The sequence below is a fragment of the Rhyacophila brunnea genome, unplaced genomic scaffold (genome assembly GCF_057557595.1).
Source record: "Rhyacophila brunnea isolate RB1 unplaced genomic scaffold, BYU_Rbru_1.0 scaffold_15, whole genome shotgun sequence".
NCBI classification, from domain to species: domain Eukaryota; kingdom Metazoa; phylum Arthropoda; class Insecta; order Trichoptera; family Rhyacophilidae; genus Rhyacophila; species Rhyacophila brunnea.
In genome coordinates, this window is record NW_028232806.1 from 690,112 (window position 1) to 705,245 (window position 15,134).

Below are 15,134 nucleotides of genomic sequence, written 5' to 3' on the forward strand. Positions count from 1 at the left end.
TCGTTGGTTCGAATCTCGCGTTGCGTGTTTGGGTCCACAGCTTGGGCCTCATAGGTAATTTGAATGGCTAATAACCATGAATCATTAAAAAAACTCTCACGAAGAGGCAGCCAATATCCATCTCGGAGTGTAGAATAACTGAACAAAAATTATGTACCTTGCTAGATTAATTTTATTTCGTTTTAATTGGTTTTATGTATAATTAATTGTTGCAATTAATTTGGATGTATTGATAGTTTTAATACGAATGTAAAAATACAATTCAGCTGGCATAGGTATATATTTCTTCCTGTAAATAAATTTAGGGATTGCGATACCGAATGAATATATCAATTTCGGTATTTATTATTGAATACCGGTATTAATACCGGTAATCGTCAAGACATAATATTATAGAAACAAAGAAGTACTTACCAATGAATATATCTATTAATATCTATTTTATAGCAATCTGAAGTACCTACCTATATTTATTATGTTGACCTTTGTAAATATGTATAAATCATAATATTTTAGAACTGCTAATTTGTACAAAAGTCCGGATACAGAAATTTCTATCTGAAATCCAACGTTTGTTGGATGTACTTACTATCAAAGTTGGATCAATGCTTATAGAATAATAATTGGAAATATTTGCCATGCATTCATCGCGACAATTGTGTATATATATTTGACGGATTTTATTTTAATGTTATTTAATTTTTGTTAGTTTCAGTCAATATAATTGCGTTTTGGCAGTATAAAACTTGTATACTAAATGTAATATACGAGGGTGGGTCAATAAGTCCTTAGAAAAGCCGACAGGTGGCGCGACTAGTACTGTAAGCGGTTTGTTTTCATGCAGCGGCACTACCGATTCAGTATGCTGCGAAGTTTCAATCAGATTGGTCGGGTTGTTGTGTGTTTCTCGTACATTTAAAAAAAAAATTTGCTTGTTTACAAAAAATGGAGAAAATTGAGTTTAGAGCTGTTATTAAACATTTTAATATAAAAGGGTTAACAGCAAAGGAAATAAAAAATGAGTTGGATTTAGTTCACGGCACATCTGCTCCTTCACTTGCAACTATTTATAACTGGTTAAATGAATTTAAACGTGGTCGTACATCAACAAAGGATGAACCACGCTCAGGACGTCCTGTAGAGGTGACTACACCAGAAATGATCAATAAAATCCACGATATGGTGTTAAGTGACCGAAGATTAAAGTTGAGTGAGATAATTGAGGTTACAGGGATCTCAAAAGGTAGCGTCATTTCTATTTTACATGACAAATTGGGCATGAAAAAAATTTCTGCAAGATGGGTGCCGCGTTTGCTCACAGTCGACAATAAACGCAATAGGGTGGTGGCCTCTAAAGCCCTGTTGTCGCTCATGCAACGCAATCCGGATGAATTTTTTCGTCGCTTTGTGACTGTAGATGAAACATGGATACACCCCTATACTCCCGAGACGAAAGAACAGTCAAAGCAGTGGATTGCGAAAGGCGAACCATGTCCAAAGAAGGCGAAAACCGTAAAATCAGCTGGTAAGGTTATGGCTACTGTATTTTGGGATGCACGTGGAATTATTTTTGTTGACTATTTGGAAAAAGGAAAAACAATAACAAGGGATTATTATGCATCTTTATTGGACCAGCTAAAAAACAAAATTGAAGAAAAACGGCCTCATTTAAACAGGAAAAAAATCCTCTTTCATCAGGACAATGCCCGTGCTCACACATGTTTACGATCAATGGCTAAAATTGAAGAATTGAAGTTCGAATTGGTCGACCACCCACCGTATTCGCCAGATTTAGCCCCCAGTGACTTTTTCCTTTTCCCAAACTTAAAAAAATGGCTAAGTGGACAACGTTTTTTTTCAAATGAAGAAGTCATCGATCGGACAAATGCTTATTTTGAGGACCTTCCGAAAACTTATTTTTCTGACGGTTTAAAAAAAATTGAGAAACGTCTAACCAAGTGTATTGAGCTCCAAGGAGATTATGTTGAGAAATAAAAAAAAAAATACAAAAATAAAAACTGTTTTAATGCTTTTTTCTAAGGAATTATTCACCCACCCTCGTATCTCTATAATTCATAATATATGGAGCATAGATCGATTGAAAATGAGGTAACGTTTGGTATGCCATTTCCATTGACTGGCAGAATCGTATGACGATTTTTGTTGTAAGTTCAACTGTGTATTATAAATAGCTACTTTATGGCCCCTACATCCTGAAACGCCCCCCCAGGCTGGAATCATTGGCGGACCCCTCTACCTATCGCTAAGGTTAAAGGCAATGTGACACTATAAAAGTATTTTCCAAATGGTGTTCGAGGTAATTTATTTAGTGACTTTTGTATTTTTGAAAACACCTAAGTATACTTGAATTATGGAGTTGTCGAGTATTAACACACAATAATCAAAAATTGCATCGCATAACCACATGTTTTAAAATGTTACTATCTTTTAAGTAAAATAGCTCCGCAGGCGAATTTTTTACTATTGGAGTGAATTTTTAATGTGCGTTTATGCCTCTGCCTCTGCACAAAACAACTTTTATCATATAATAATACCTACGTATTATAAACTGCTTAGAATCCAATTGGAAATATGGATACATACCTATTCATTTTGTTTTTAATGTTTTATCTCATAATAAAAAAAAAAGTTTTATTTAAATACATATTATGTTTTAGTAATCTTTGAGTGGGTAGCGTAACCTAGCTAAATAAAAACGTGATATAACGGTTTCCAAAACAAACAAATCATGAATTAGTAGTCAATGACGAACTAATGACTAAACATGGGTCTAACTAAAAATTGATGATGTACTACTCTATCATAGTACTATTACATGCAATCGCTACTCAGAAGAATTTAGATGAAGCAATAAAATGTGGATAATTAACAATCCCAGTAATGTCAGTGAAGGAATTATTGATATCAGAGTGAGCATAGAGACCAACCATGCAGTAGTATCTCCGCTAAAATATCAATTGGTAATTTATTAATAGCAAATGAATACATGTTTTGTTTGAGGACGTTGAGTCTAGAAACAAATTGGCAGCATATGAATCACTGACACATTGAGGAGAGGAGTATAATTAAGAAAAAGAGGTGAACAAAACGCTGCAGTCAAAATATTTCAACCATGAATAACACATACCAACAGTTCAATTTCTTGACTAATGATAAATCCGACTGCCTGGCGCGAGCCACAACCATTTCCTCGGTGAGACGCGTCATTTTGTAATAATTAATCACTAAAAATTTTGTCCGTAAAACCAAAAAACAAACAAACAATCCTTTTCACATTTTGTTTACGCGACACACTACTGTCACTCGATCGTATTAGAAAAAAACTGAACGTGAAAATGGAATGGAACTGAAACTGGAAAACGTCAAACGTATTTAGTGTTGCTATATGATTTATTATTGCATAGTTTTAATATTATAATATCTTCAAAGAGGTTTAATTTTATTTGAAGACAGATCAAAAAGTAAAAATTAAATTAATTAAATAGTTCATTTAATATTTTTGGTAAATAAATATAGCTATTTTTCACATAATTTAATTTCTTCAAGTAAGAGATCAAGTATTCATTGGCGTTCGATGATCAAGTATACATTGGCGTTAGCATCGTGAACAGACGTATTTTGATCATGCGTGAACACGTATCTGACAGGCGCTGTCAGTACTGTCAGATTAAACCTACAAATGTGTAGACACTTGACAGACCTATAATTTAAAATTTTAATATGAATTGAATTTTACAACCGTTTAAATATGGATACGCCAGAAATACTAGATGCGTCCAGTAAAGATGTTCAGATTAAATTCCCCGAATCCGTACTAAACGTTATTGAACAGGTCCTACCAAATACAGACCAACTCGACAATCCAGATTTTAATACGATAAACTACATAAATTCTTTATTTCCAACGGAACAATCGCTTTCGAATATTGACAGTGTAGTTTCTAAAATGGAATATAAAATAAGCACAATCGACGATGAAATACAGACGTTGGTACGCGGCCAAAATGTTTCCAGGCAAGACGGTCAAAAAGCTCTCGAAGAAGCGCATAAAGTAATAAAGGAGTTAGCTATTCAAGTGATAGACATTAATAAAAAAGCAGAAAAGAGTGAAGAGATGGTTAAAGAAATAACCAGCGAGATAAAACAGCTGGACTGCGCAAAATGTAACCTTACTGCGGCCATAACGACTTTGAATCATCTTCATATGCTTGTCGGGGGGATTGAGTCATTGAAAGCTTTGACTCAGAAGCGTTTATATAAAGAAATACTGCTACCTTTACAAGCCATCATGGAAGTTATTAGACATTTTGAAACTTATACGGATATAAAGCAGATAAAGGATCTCAACGATCAGGTTTTGCAGATTAAAAATGACTTGGGTACACAAATTATGGCAGACTTTAAGGATTCTTTCACAGGTATGTTATTTTGGTAAATATACCGCAGATGCCCGCATGAGATTGTATAACATTCTTTTTGACCAAACCAAACCTAAACTAACCTACCCCAACCTAATATAATCTTAGTTTGTGATGATGCATCAAAATCTTTGAAAATAGTTTCAAATTTTAAATTAACAATTATTTGATCGAAAAGCATCTGCGCCGACAGAAAAAGATATTTAATATAAATGTCTACATGGAATAAACTGTTTCCGTTTAAAAAAAATCATAAAATCTCATGCGGGCATCTGCGGCACAATTACCATTAATTTAACATTAATTTAGTACTTCATCTAACAAATGTCAATTGACTTTAGTATGTATAATGAGATTGCTCGCAAAACTAAACAAAAGTAAACCCCCATTGTATCTTAGCCGGCTCTCATATCTAAACTCGCCTTGTCTGCAAGGTGTCGATTCGTTGATGTGACATCATCGTTATTCACAAAACACACGTTGCCAAATAGAGTTCCGTAGACTGGTCGAATACAACTTTTTAGTTTGAAAATAACATTAGTGCTGCAATCAGCAAATCATATTCTTCTCGGACTGCGAGTTGAAGATGCTAGAACACATACAAACACCTACAAAATGGTCATTCCTATACCGGCTTGCCGATCGCTCCATCCAAATATCTATATGTTTTGATAGGTTACGTGTGACTGTCGCTAGGTAGATAACGTGCACGGTCTTCATATGCAACACCACATCGACGTTCCTAGTAGGTTTGATATATGGCTGTGCGGCAGACGAGGTGAGCTTAGATGTGAGAGCCGGCTTAAATGTAAATTATTCAACCGATGTGTGCTACCAGTGCTCACTATTTTAAAATTTGACCGTCTGTACAATGTGTAATTATGTGACAATCAAAATAAATAGGGGTTACCCGAGAGAATCAAAATAGTTTGTATATTTAATAAAATGTATTTAATATAATTTATTTTTTAGCTCCATCGTCGAAAAACTATGTACCCAACAAAACATTAGCGGAAGCATGTCTTGTGGTCTCAACTCTGGATCCCAAGGTTAAACTGGACCTTTTGAAATGGTTTATAGGTATCCAATTGCAGGTAAGTTATTATTATATTTATTCTTCTTCTCTGTCCATGTTCTTTCCATATGTGGAGGATATGACAATATCAGTCCACCCTCGTCATGCTTCAAAGACATTAGACCCACCCAGTATACCTAACAGCGGCAAAGGGTGGAGGTAGGCTGTGGAGATCAATAGTAGAGATATAAATAGTGCAAACTAAACTTTGTCAGTCGTATTTATTTGTTTACATTATACTGCTAGAATACAAATTGCAGGCCAATGTCACACCCCCAAATTGTCACTAATTGCGGGATGATCTCTGGGGGTCTAGAGAGGCCGGGACCATTTTTGAGCTGACTCATAGTAATGGTCGATTACGAAAGAAAACAAGTAAATATCCAGTAATGCTGTAAGTCTCAGCCATTGAAAAAATATCTGGCATCGCTGCAATTGTACACCGCTTTTTGTGTGGGAGATTGCTTGCAGCGGAAGAGGTAATGTTTGCAGCGCTAAAGTGCTCGAAAGCGCAAACACGATTTTAGCAAACAGACGCTTCTAGACATCCAAATTGTAAAAATTATATACAATGTATTAAACAAATAAAAACGCCGTTTTCGACCATTCCGAGGTTGTTTTTGTTCACTCCCAAGTCCTAAATAAAAGATGATGATCAGCAACCAGCATATTGAGCGAGAAGAGGAATGCATCTCTCACTCTCAGACTTGACACCAACATTTCTATGCAATAACTTAACAATAAATTTCAAAAAACATTACCAAAAACTTTATGCTTGCACTCAAAAAAGATTTCATTGATTTTGAAACCCCCAACAAGTGTTTTGCTAGGTGTGATAATGAATTACAATTGACATGGTTTCCACCTCTTCCAGGAATATGTGCATTTATTCTCCACTGATCAAGACACGGCATGGCTTGACAAAGTGGACAAGCGATATGCGTGGGTGAAACGTCACCTCATGAAATTCGAAGAGTCGCTAGGACCCGTTTTCCCCGCCGACTGGGAGGTGTCCGAGATGATCGTCGTAGAATTCTGCAGAGTAAGTTCATCACTACTATATTACTTACTTGCCATTTTGCCCTGAACTCAAGGGGTTTGACCTAGATGGAATCATACGGCTTTTTTAAACTTCAACATTTGACAGCAATTCCAGAGTGGTTATTTACTTACATATACGGTTAGGCTCCCCACATATTAGGACGGCTAGACTCAACCACCAATCGCTGGATTGATATTCAATGCAAGGACGATTTTGATATGAGGAAATCAGGCTGCGTGGTGTACGGGTCAGGTGGAGGATCACACCGGGTGGAGGAGGCCAAAGCTCGAATTATGAATTCATAATGCAAGGGTACTCTATCTGGAGTGTGTTCATTCAATCAAACCACTGATAAGGCAACTATAACGTGTATATCAATTAGCACTCCAAAGACAGAAGCATGTCCGAGCATTCTCTGTGAATGCTTTCGATGAGAATTTTTGTTATTCGTGACTCAAATTACCTAATCAGTTAGAAGGATACATGACATGTAATTGACACAATGACTTATGCTAAAATTTAAGTGATTCATTTCACGTGAAAAGTTTTAAGTATCATCTAACTAAGTCAAGCACAATTATGTTAACTTAACGGCGACATCTGTGCATCTAGCTTTATTTATGTAAGAGGAAATCCAGTTTTTCAGCGACTACATTGACATTCGACTATAGTAGGTGTTTGTTTCAGATGACCAAAGCTGAACTATCAAAAGTGATGGCAGCACGAAAACAGGAGATCGACGTGAAACTTTTACTCTACGCAATACAAAAGACATTCCACTTTGAAAGCCTACTTGACAAAAGATTTACAGGTATGCAAACTATTATTGACATAGTATAAACCTACATATTGTTATGGACTGTTAAGAGTACACAATAAACCAAGAGAATTGAACTTATAGCTACTATGAGTGACGCATATGGAAGTAGGCTGTGGAGATCGGACATAAATAGTGCACACTAAACTTTGTCATACTTATTTGTTTTGATTGAACTAAGAATACAAATTGCGGATGATGTGAATTAAAGCATGCCTACCCAAACCATCATAGTGGAGGTAAGCTGTAGAGATCCAACAAAATAATGCAGACTTTAAGGTCATCCATAGACTGAAACCGTATGCGGTTTAGAAACGTGTGCCATACTAAACTTATGATTTCTGTTCGTGAAAATATATTTTCACTAAGTTATATAAACAGATACAATCAGATGCTTATAATATACTTGATGAAAATATATTTCCATGAACAGAAATCATTAGTTTAGTATGGCGCACGGTTCTAAACCGCATACGGTTTCAGTCTATAGATTACTTTTTAATGGAACTAAGAATACAAATTGCAGATGATTTTTAAATATCGATTAAACCCTGCCTTTGCCAAACCATATAAATAAATAATATTCTATGTTATAGATAGAAGAATATTTTTTATTTAATACATATCTACTATGGTTTGCCTTAGGCAAGGTTTAATTGAATATAAAAAACTGACCAACACTATCTGCAATTTGTATTCCTAGTTCAATGAAAACAAATAACTATGACTGACAAAGTTTGGCATGCACTATTTATCTCGGATCTCCACAGCCTACTTTCACTACTGGTCTATACAGCCACATCTGGATATACTACATAATGTTAATACATAAATATGTGCAACTATAGATCCACCAGTATAAGTTGTCAACTGAGCGAGGGCCCCACATGCTAACATTTGACATATCATTCAATACATTTATACTGTATTGAGCTTAGTTCTAAATTTGAACACCTGACAACTAGGAACGGCAGGTTATATGAAAGTATGGTGAAGCAGGCAGGTTATATAAAAGTATGGTGAGGCAGGCTGATAATCAAGTTGCTGCAAAACTTCCACGTTAACATTATTATATTATATGGGTTCATTATAATGACGGTCAAAAGACTAAATTAAATCCTCCGTGATGCCCTGCATTTTTTTTTATTGCATCGCAATTTCTCGTAAGTTGTCGGCTATTGTTGGCCAGCTTCATTCAGTTGTATGAGAAAGCCAATTCCTTACCCCTCTTTTTATTTAATACCTCTATGCCTGACGATTTATGATTGAATATCTATAACAGTTATCTTCTTATAATGCGTAAATAACAAATAATATTACATAATTAAAATTTAATCACGGTGAATTTTGCAGGTATAACTCTTCGGGATGGAACTGTACCTATCAAGAAAGTTAGTACGACTGCACAGAAACCGAATGAAGTCCGACAGCAACCTCTAGCCCAGCCAAGTCCTCAGTCCACAAATCCATTCGAGAATGCTGACGATGATGAAGGAGTAAGCATTATTTCTACAATATTACAGTAATAGGTAACCTAAATCTGATTTTGAAATTAATAAAATAAAAGGAGCAATTTTTTTTTATAAATTACATATTATCTAATACGAATACATTAATAATACTCTTTTATTAATGTCTTTAGGAGTCTCCAGAGCGCTCTGATGAAGTATCAGCCATTGGAAGTCCAGCCAACATATCGCGTGAGGCGGGGTCACTCACCGAGAAATCTCCTTTCATCGGATTGGTCGGAAGCTGCTTTGAACCTTATTTATATCTGTATATCGAGAGTTTGGACACAAATCTGGCAGAGCTTATGGATAGGTTTATACAGGTATTGTCTCAATATCATAAGTTCAGTTCAATAATTCCCAACTTAACTGTATCAGGGGCTTCTTGAAAATTCGTATAAGCTTGCGAAAATAGTATTACGTGAAACATTTTTGGTCATAGAGTAAAATAAAGCATTTTGCTAATTTAGCTTGGTTAGATTAGACTCTGTCATAGTTATTATTGAATGAAAGAGAGTTTTAAAAAAATATGTACAGACAACGAGCAATTAAGGGATAAAATTTAGTTGTCGGTAATGAGTGTCACCGCCTACTATGCACTGTTCCTTTTGTTTCAGCCAAAGTGTTTACAATATACAAGCCAACATTGTAGTTCCAGCCGATTTATTGTTGTTTGTTTTATTGGCCTGTGAGTAGATGCTGATGGTATTTTGACTCCAGAGCCAAGCCTCTTTATTTTGCACGTTTATATTATGTTGAAGGTCGGAAACTGATTATGAAGTTAGATTGAATTATTAATGATGGTTGTAAAACACTGAATTTATTAATGGTTTTAATTCACATGCTATATCTGTGACTCTAAACAGAAGTGATGTTAGAAAAAGATTGATGTATCGTCCGTTTTAGTTTAGTTTCAGTTGGCAGTATTGATCATGTCAGTATTTAGCGGTTCAAATCCGTAGTGGTATACCTGTCAGTGACATATTCAATTCAATCACTACACCTGTCTATAAGTTTTAGATTAAAAATGGAATAGTACAAAACTTAAATCCAAGAATCGAAAAAAAAAACATTCACAACATGATATCAAATAAGTGAAACATGATTTTAAAATGTTTAAAGCGAGCAGTGAGAACACACTCCTCAAATTAAGATTTCTGATTAAATCTTAACAATAATTGACTTTAATTGATATTTCCACTAGGATGCGAAACAAGCGCCCCCGGGCACAACCAATGAGAGTGGACAAAGCACCGTTCTGCCAAGCTGTGCTGATCTATTTCTGTTCTACAAGAAATGCATGGTACAGTGTTCGCAACTCACAACAGGACAACCTATGCTAGGTAATGTATTTTGAATATCTTTGCATCGTCACCATCACCACACTCCGAGCATACAAATAGTTCAAGCTCACTCCTTACATAGATCATATTATATACACCATACGCCACTTCCAGAAATATCTGTCGGTCGCCAGTGTTCTTGCATTTGACAGCATCTCTTACATCAAAATTATCATATTTTTTATTTCTAGGATTAACGGCTATATTCCAAAAGTATCTCCGGAGTTACGCGGCAAACATTCTTCAAGGAGGCTTACCGAAACAGGGTGGAGGCACCTCGGCACTTAGCAGCACTGCAAGTCAAGTTTCTGCAATCACCAGAGACCTCTCAACGGCCGGGTTCTTCCATAACCTGCTCAAGGAAGGAGACTGCATTAGGTACCTATTTAAAAAATTTCATAATATGGTAGGCGTATTCTAAATTGAACCAATATAGTGTAAATATATAGCAGTATCTTAATTCAGTATCCAAGGATAAGCCAAAACCTTACAATGTTCAGCTTAATATAATTCTTCTTCTTCTTAGTCTATGTCCCCTTCTTAGTTTCAGCATATGGACCCCACGCGGTACCTCCAAGAATCCCTGTCACTTGTTAGGCTTCTTGCATTGTTCCAGGTCATGCAGACATTCTGTAGATAGTATTTAGTAGACTTTCTGGACACCGGAATTTGGTTAACTTATTGAAAAGGCAGGCCAGATTGAGACTCCCTTAAAGCATTCATAGCATGTGACCAAGCCAGGTCCAACTCCACTTCTTCATTTTCTTCTTGACTACATGATCCGCCCTCTTATCTCTTAGGCCATCCGCTCATGCAGAAACTAAAATTCAGCAAACTGGTTGCTGATGGAACTCGTAAACTAGCCAGTGACTGATGCTTCCACACGGCGCGACTGAAACCTAATAATCTCATAACCTCAAACTGTCAAACCCATTGTCTTTCCTACTTCATTCTAAGCTTTTTCCGTAATATCTTTACGGGAATATTCTGGCAGCCTGTAATTATACAGGCAGGAGTATTTCTCAACACCTGCCACATATTTTAAATTAAAAATCGGTTTGCCCATTTTTAACTTTTAATGTCTTGACTTGTTATTCTTGTTTAATTCAGTTCAGTGCTACCAATTTTGGTAAGAAAATATGATTTTTCATCGAATCTACTAATATTGGTAGGTACCACTGGAAACTGAGAGACCTAGAGACAAGCATGTCGCGTCTCTTCGGTTTCGGTCGCGGACATGTTGAAACAGAGATTCCAGTCTTGCCGTCAGCAAGCCGCCATTGAAATACATTAGCTAGATACTGGAATTTCAGTCTCGTCTTTTTGAGTATTCACATGAGCGGACCACCATATTGTTTTTATTTTTTTATCTTTGCAATATTCTTGATTTTTACAGATTTACAAAGCAAGAACTATCCCGTATCACCTGCATTATTACGACAGCCGAATACTGCCTGGAGACAACCGTACACTTGGAACTAAAACTGAGAGAAAAAGTCACCCAAGGACTTTCGGCAAAAGTAGATCTATCACAGGAGCAAGACCTATTCCACAAAATCATATCGGCTTCCATCCAACTCCTGGTACAAGACTTGGAGACGGCGTGCGAGCCTTCACTATTGGCCATGACGAAGATATCTTGGCAGAACGTAGATTCCGTTGGAGATCAAAGCCCTTACGTTACGCAGATCGTATCGCACCTCAAAACAACGGTCCCGATTGTGCGTGATAATCTGTCGTCATCACGTAAATATTTCACGCAGTTCTGCATCAAATTTGCTAACAGTTTTATACCGAAATTTATACAGAATATTTACAAGTGTAAACCGATCTCTACAGTAGGTTCCGAACAGTTGTTACTCGATACACACATGCTAAAGACGGTTTTGATGGATTTGCCATCGTTGGCTTCGCATGTGAAGCGACAACCGCCCGCCACATACACCAAAGTCGTCGTAAGGAGTATGACTAAAGCGGAGATGGTGTTGAAACTCGTTATGGCGCCGCTATCGGTGACGGGGGCCGACGGTTTTGCAGAGCAGTTTGTTAGATTATTACCAGAATGTTCCTTGGCTGAATTTCATAAGGTTTTGGAAATGAAAGGTGTCAAGTTAAATAGAGCGCAGGCGGTCAGTTGGGATGCGGCGTTTAGGCAACGTTCGAAACCGGGAATCACTCAGAAGTAGATTATATCCGTCATAATGTATTTAACTAGATGTAAAATATTCAATGCGGCTTGTTTATATATGTTTTCCTTGTTTATTAGTTGAGACTTCACTATTTTAGGAAAAAGGTTGTCATTTTACCTAATGGCTACCAATCAATTCGAATAAATGTCCAACATGTAGATTGAAGATATTCATACATAGTACATACTGGAATACAAATTAAAAATTAAAGATATGAAAATTCCAATGAATTGAAAATTTGGCATATAGGTATTCACATATTTACGGCTGATGCAATACATGCTTTACAAGATACTTATAAAACCCGTGCTTAGTTACTCTTCGAAATCCTGGTCATTAAACATAGTCATGAGAATATTCCAGCACTGTTCAATCAATTAAGACTTGGAGAAAATATGAATTACTGTAAAATGATGAAGAGACTAATGTCTGATAATTCATTAAGTTGTAGAAGACCACGAAAGATTTATTGGTTCGATTTGGACTGGTGGAGATTCATTGGAGGAAGCCAGCTTCTCATAATGACATTAGATAGATTTGAAATCATAGACAAACAATCTGCAGCTGGATATCAGTATACCACAATTATAATATAAAAAACACAATATAATTATATAATATAATATAGCTTAGAGGTTTTGTTTATATTAGCTTATAACTATATAGGCCGACGAGATGCATAGAACGTTGAGTTACATTAAATCGAAACAATGGCAAAATGCAACACGTAGATTAAACTAGAATGACGGTTGCGAAAGAAGTGAGTTTGTGAGGCAACACTGTTTTTCACAATCAGAATTGTTACTATTTTTTATTGTCTGATAATTACAATATTTTTTAATCAAATCAAACAATTAAAAATTAATATAAACTTTAAATAATTTAATGATTTCAGCTTAGGCTTATTTAGCTGTACATATTTAATACACTGTTATTACATTTATATACGAGTAATAATTATAAAAGCAAAAAAAAATACATATTAATAATAGTAGGTACATATATATAATTTACATGTGCAAGATACACCAATATGTTTTGATGTTTACTGTGCTGTAAATATCTCAAGATTAAGTGTTAACTGATAATTTTGACTTCGTAAATCTTCAAGGAGCCTTCATCTTTGACTATTATAAAGCGGACATTGCCAAACAATGTGATTTAAATCTGCATTGTCGCTTCTGCATCGATATATAAAATCTCTTATTATATCTAAGCGAGTTAGGAATGCTGCGAGATTGTATGATCAGCTCTGCAGAGATTAATTGTTAGAATTGTTTCCCTATCAACCATTTTATTGGCATACTTGGGTTTGTTTTTACTACCGTAAAACAATTGAAAATACTTATTTCGTTTTTTTATACCCTGTCAAAAAAGTCAAGGTATAAGTAGTGTTTTAATTATAATTGTAAATGCATGCATGGTGATTAAGTATTCCTACTGTGTTCTGCGTATATTTTTTATTGACATGGCAAGAAATTCTTATATCATTTCAAGATGGCTTCTGTTTAAGAAATAGATTTCAACAATGTCAATATTTAATAGAGCTAGTCTTTTGTGTTTACATATATAATCAACTCTCAAAATTATTTATTTAATTTCTAGTTAAAAAATCACAGACTTTTGTACTTCCACTAGTCCCGATGACAATATACGTGCGGTAAGCTGTAGGTGATAAACAGTTAAATAGTGTTTAGCTATTTGTGGCATTCTATGCATCTCGGCCTTAGAGGACTATTAATTTCAAAGTCAGTCCTCCATATTCTACCATTTTGAGTTATTCACAAAAAAAGTCAATCACATTTAGGACTATTAGAAAAGAAATTAGAAAAAGAAAAGGACTATTAGATTAGAAAGGCGAATAGCTAAATAAAATGTCCCCAGTGTCATTAAAATGAATACAAAATCATGTTTAAAGTTAGTCGTAAAATATAAAAAATGGCACCTGAAACAACCTTCTGTTTAATTATATTTAACTAACAATCAGAACTAAATTTGATATTTTAAGAATTTACACACAATGAAAAAGTACTTACAGAATCAGAATCAAGAAAAATAAAAAAAATAAAAAATAGAGGTTACTGACTTTGAAACTAATTGCCTCATTTAGTATTATAATTTAATATATTTAATGAATAGACATTTTTTGTATGCTTTCGGTAATTTTAAAATTTGCTACCATGACCTTTAAGGTTATTTTGACAGCGTTATGCATTCGTAGACATGATGTTTTCGCAAATCTGGGGAAATTGTATATATTTTCTCAGAAGTACTTTTCAAAATTATGTATGTTCAATAATTAAAATGGTACATTCCTAAATCTTGTGAATTATTAGTTGAATAAAAGAAATAGTTAATTAAAAATTATAACTTGTAGATATCCAGTTCACCGTATCACACTTCACCGTCAAATGTTGTATCGGAAATATATGGCGGTATATTAAAAACCGTCCAACCTCTTTGTGTCGTATAGTTACTGACATAAAATTTATGTCTAAATAAAACACGGTTCTTGTCAGTTTACACTTTACAGGAAGCCAGCAGCAAACAAATTTTGGAAATAGCCGATATACTGGATTATTTGTTAGGTTCGGTTAGATTTTCATTCTTGAATTCATGAACTTTGCCAAAATCAGCTATCAAAATTGAATTAATATTCATATTGAATCTAATAAACTTGGAGACCGTATAGGTCGAATCTTTCCAATAAGAAAGCTCATG

General features: G+C 35.1%; 2 protein-coding genes across 3 annotated transcripts in view; one reads left to right on the forward strand and one right to left on the reverse strand.

Moving 5' to 3' along the window:
• The window catches only part of LOC147074738 (uncharacterized), a 53,005-nt gene extending 49,653 nt beyond the window's left edge, over nucleotides 1-3,352 (reverse strand). Inside the window, exon 1 of one of the 2 annotated variants that reach the window (XM_085942571.1) lies at nucleotides 3,149-3,352. In XM_085942571.1, the coding sequence (XP_085798697.1) occupies nucleotides 3,149-3,228 (80 nt within the window). In that variant the 5' untranslated portion in view covers nucleotides 3,229-3,352. The remainder of the gene's footprint in view (nucleotides 1-3,148) is intronic. The other variant, XM_085942572.1, reaches the window with a different exon arrangement.
• Nucleotides 3,353-3,670: 318 nt separating this feature from the next.
• Vps53 (vacuolar protein sorting 53) lies at nucleotides 3,671-13,007 on the forward strand. Its single transcript, XM_085942979.1, has 9 exons — nucleotides 3,671-4,439; nucleotides 5,412-5,533; nucleotides 6,389-6,556; nucleotides 7,244-7,367; nucleotides 8,727-8,869; nucleotides 9,016-9,204; nucleotides 10,086-10,224; nucleotides 10,416-10,602; nucleotides 11,621-13,007. The coding sequence occupies exons 1-9, from the start codon at nucleotides 3,770-3,772 to the stop codon at nucleotides 12,408-12,410; spliced, it is 2,532 nt and encodes an 843-aa protein (XP_085799105.1). The 5' UTR covers nucleotides 3,671-3,769; the 3' UTR covers nucleotides 12,411-13,007.
• The last annotated feature ends 2,127 nt before the right edge of the window (nucleotides 13,008-15,134 follow it).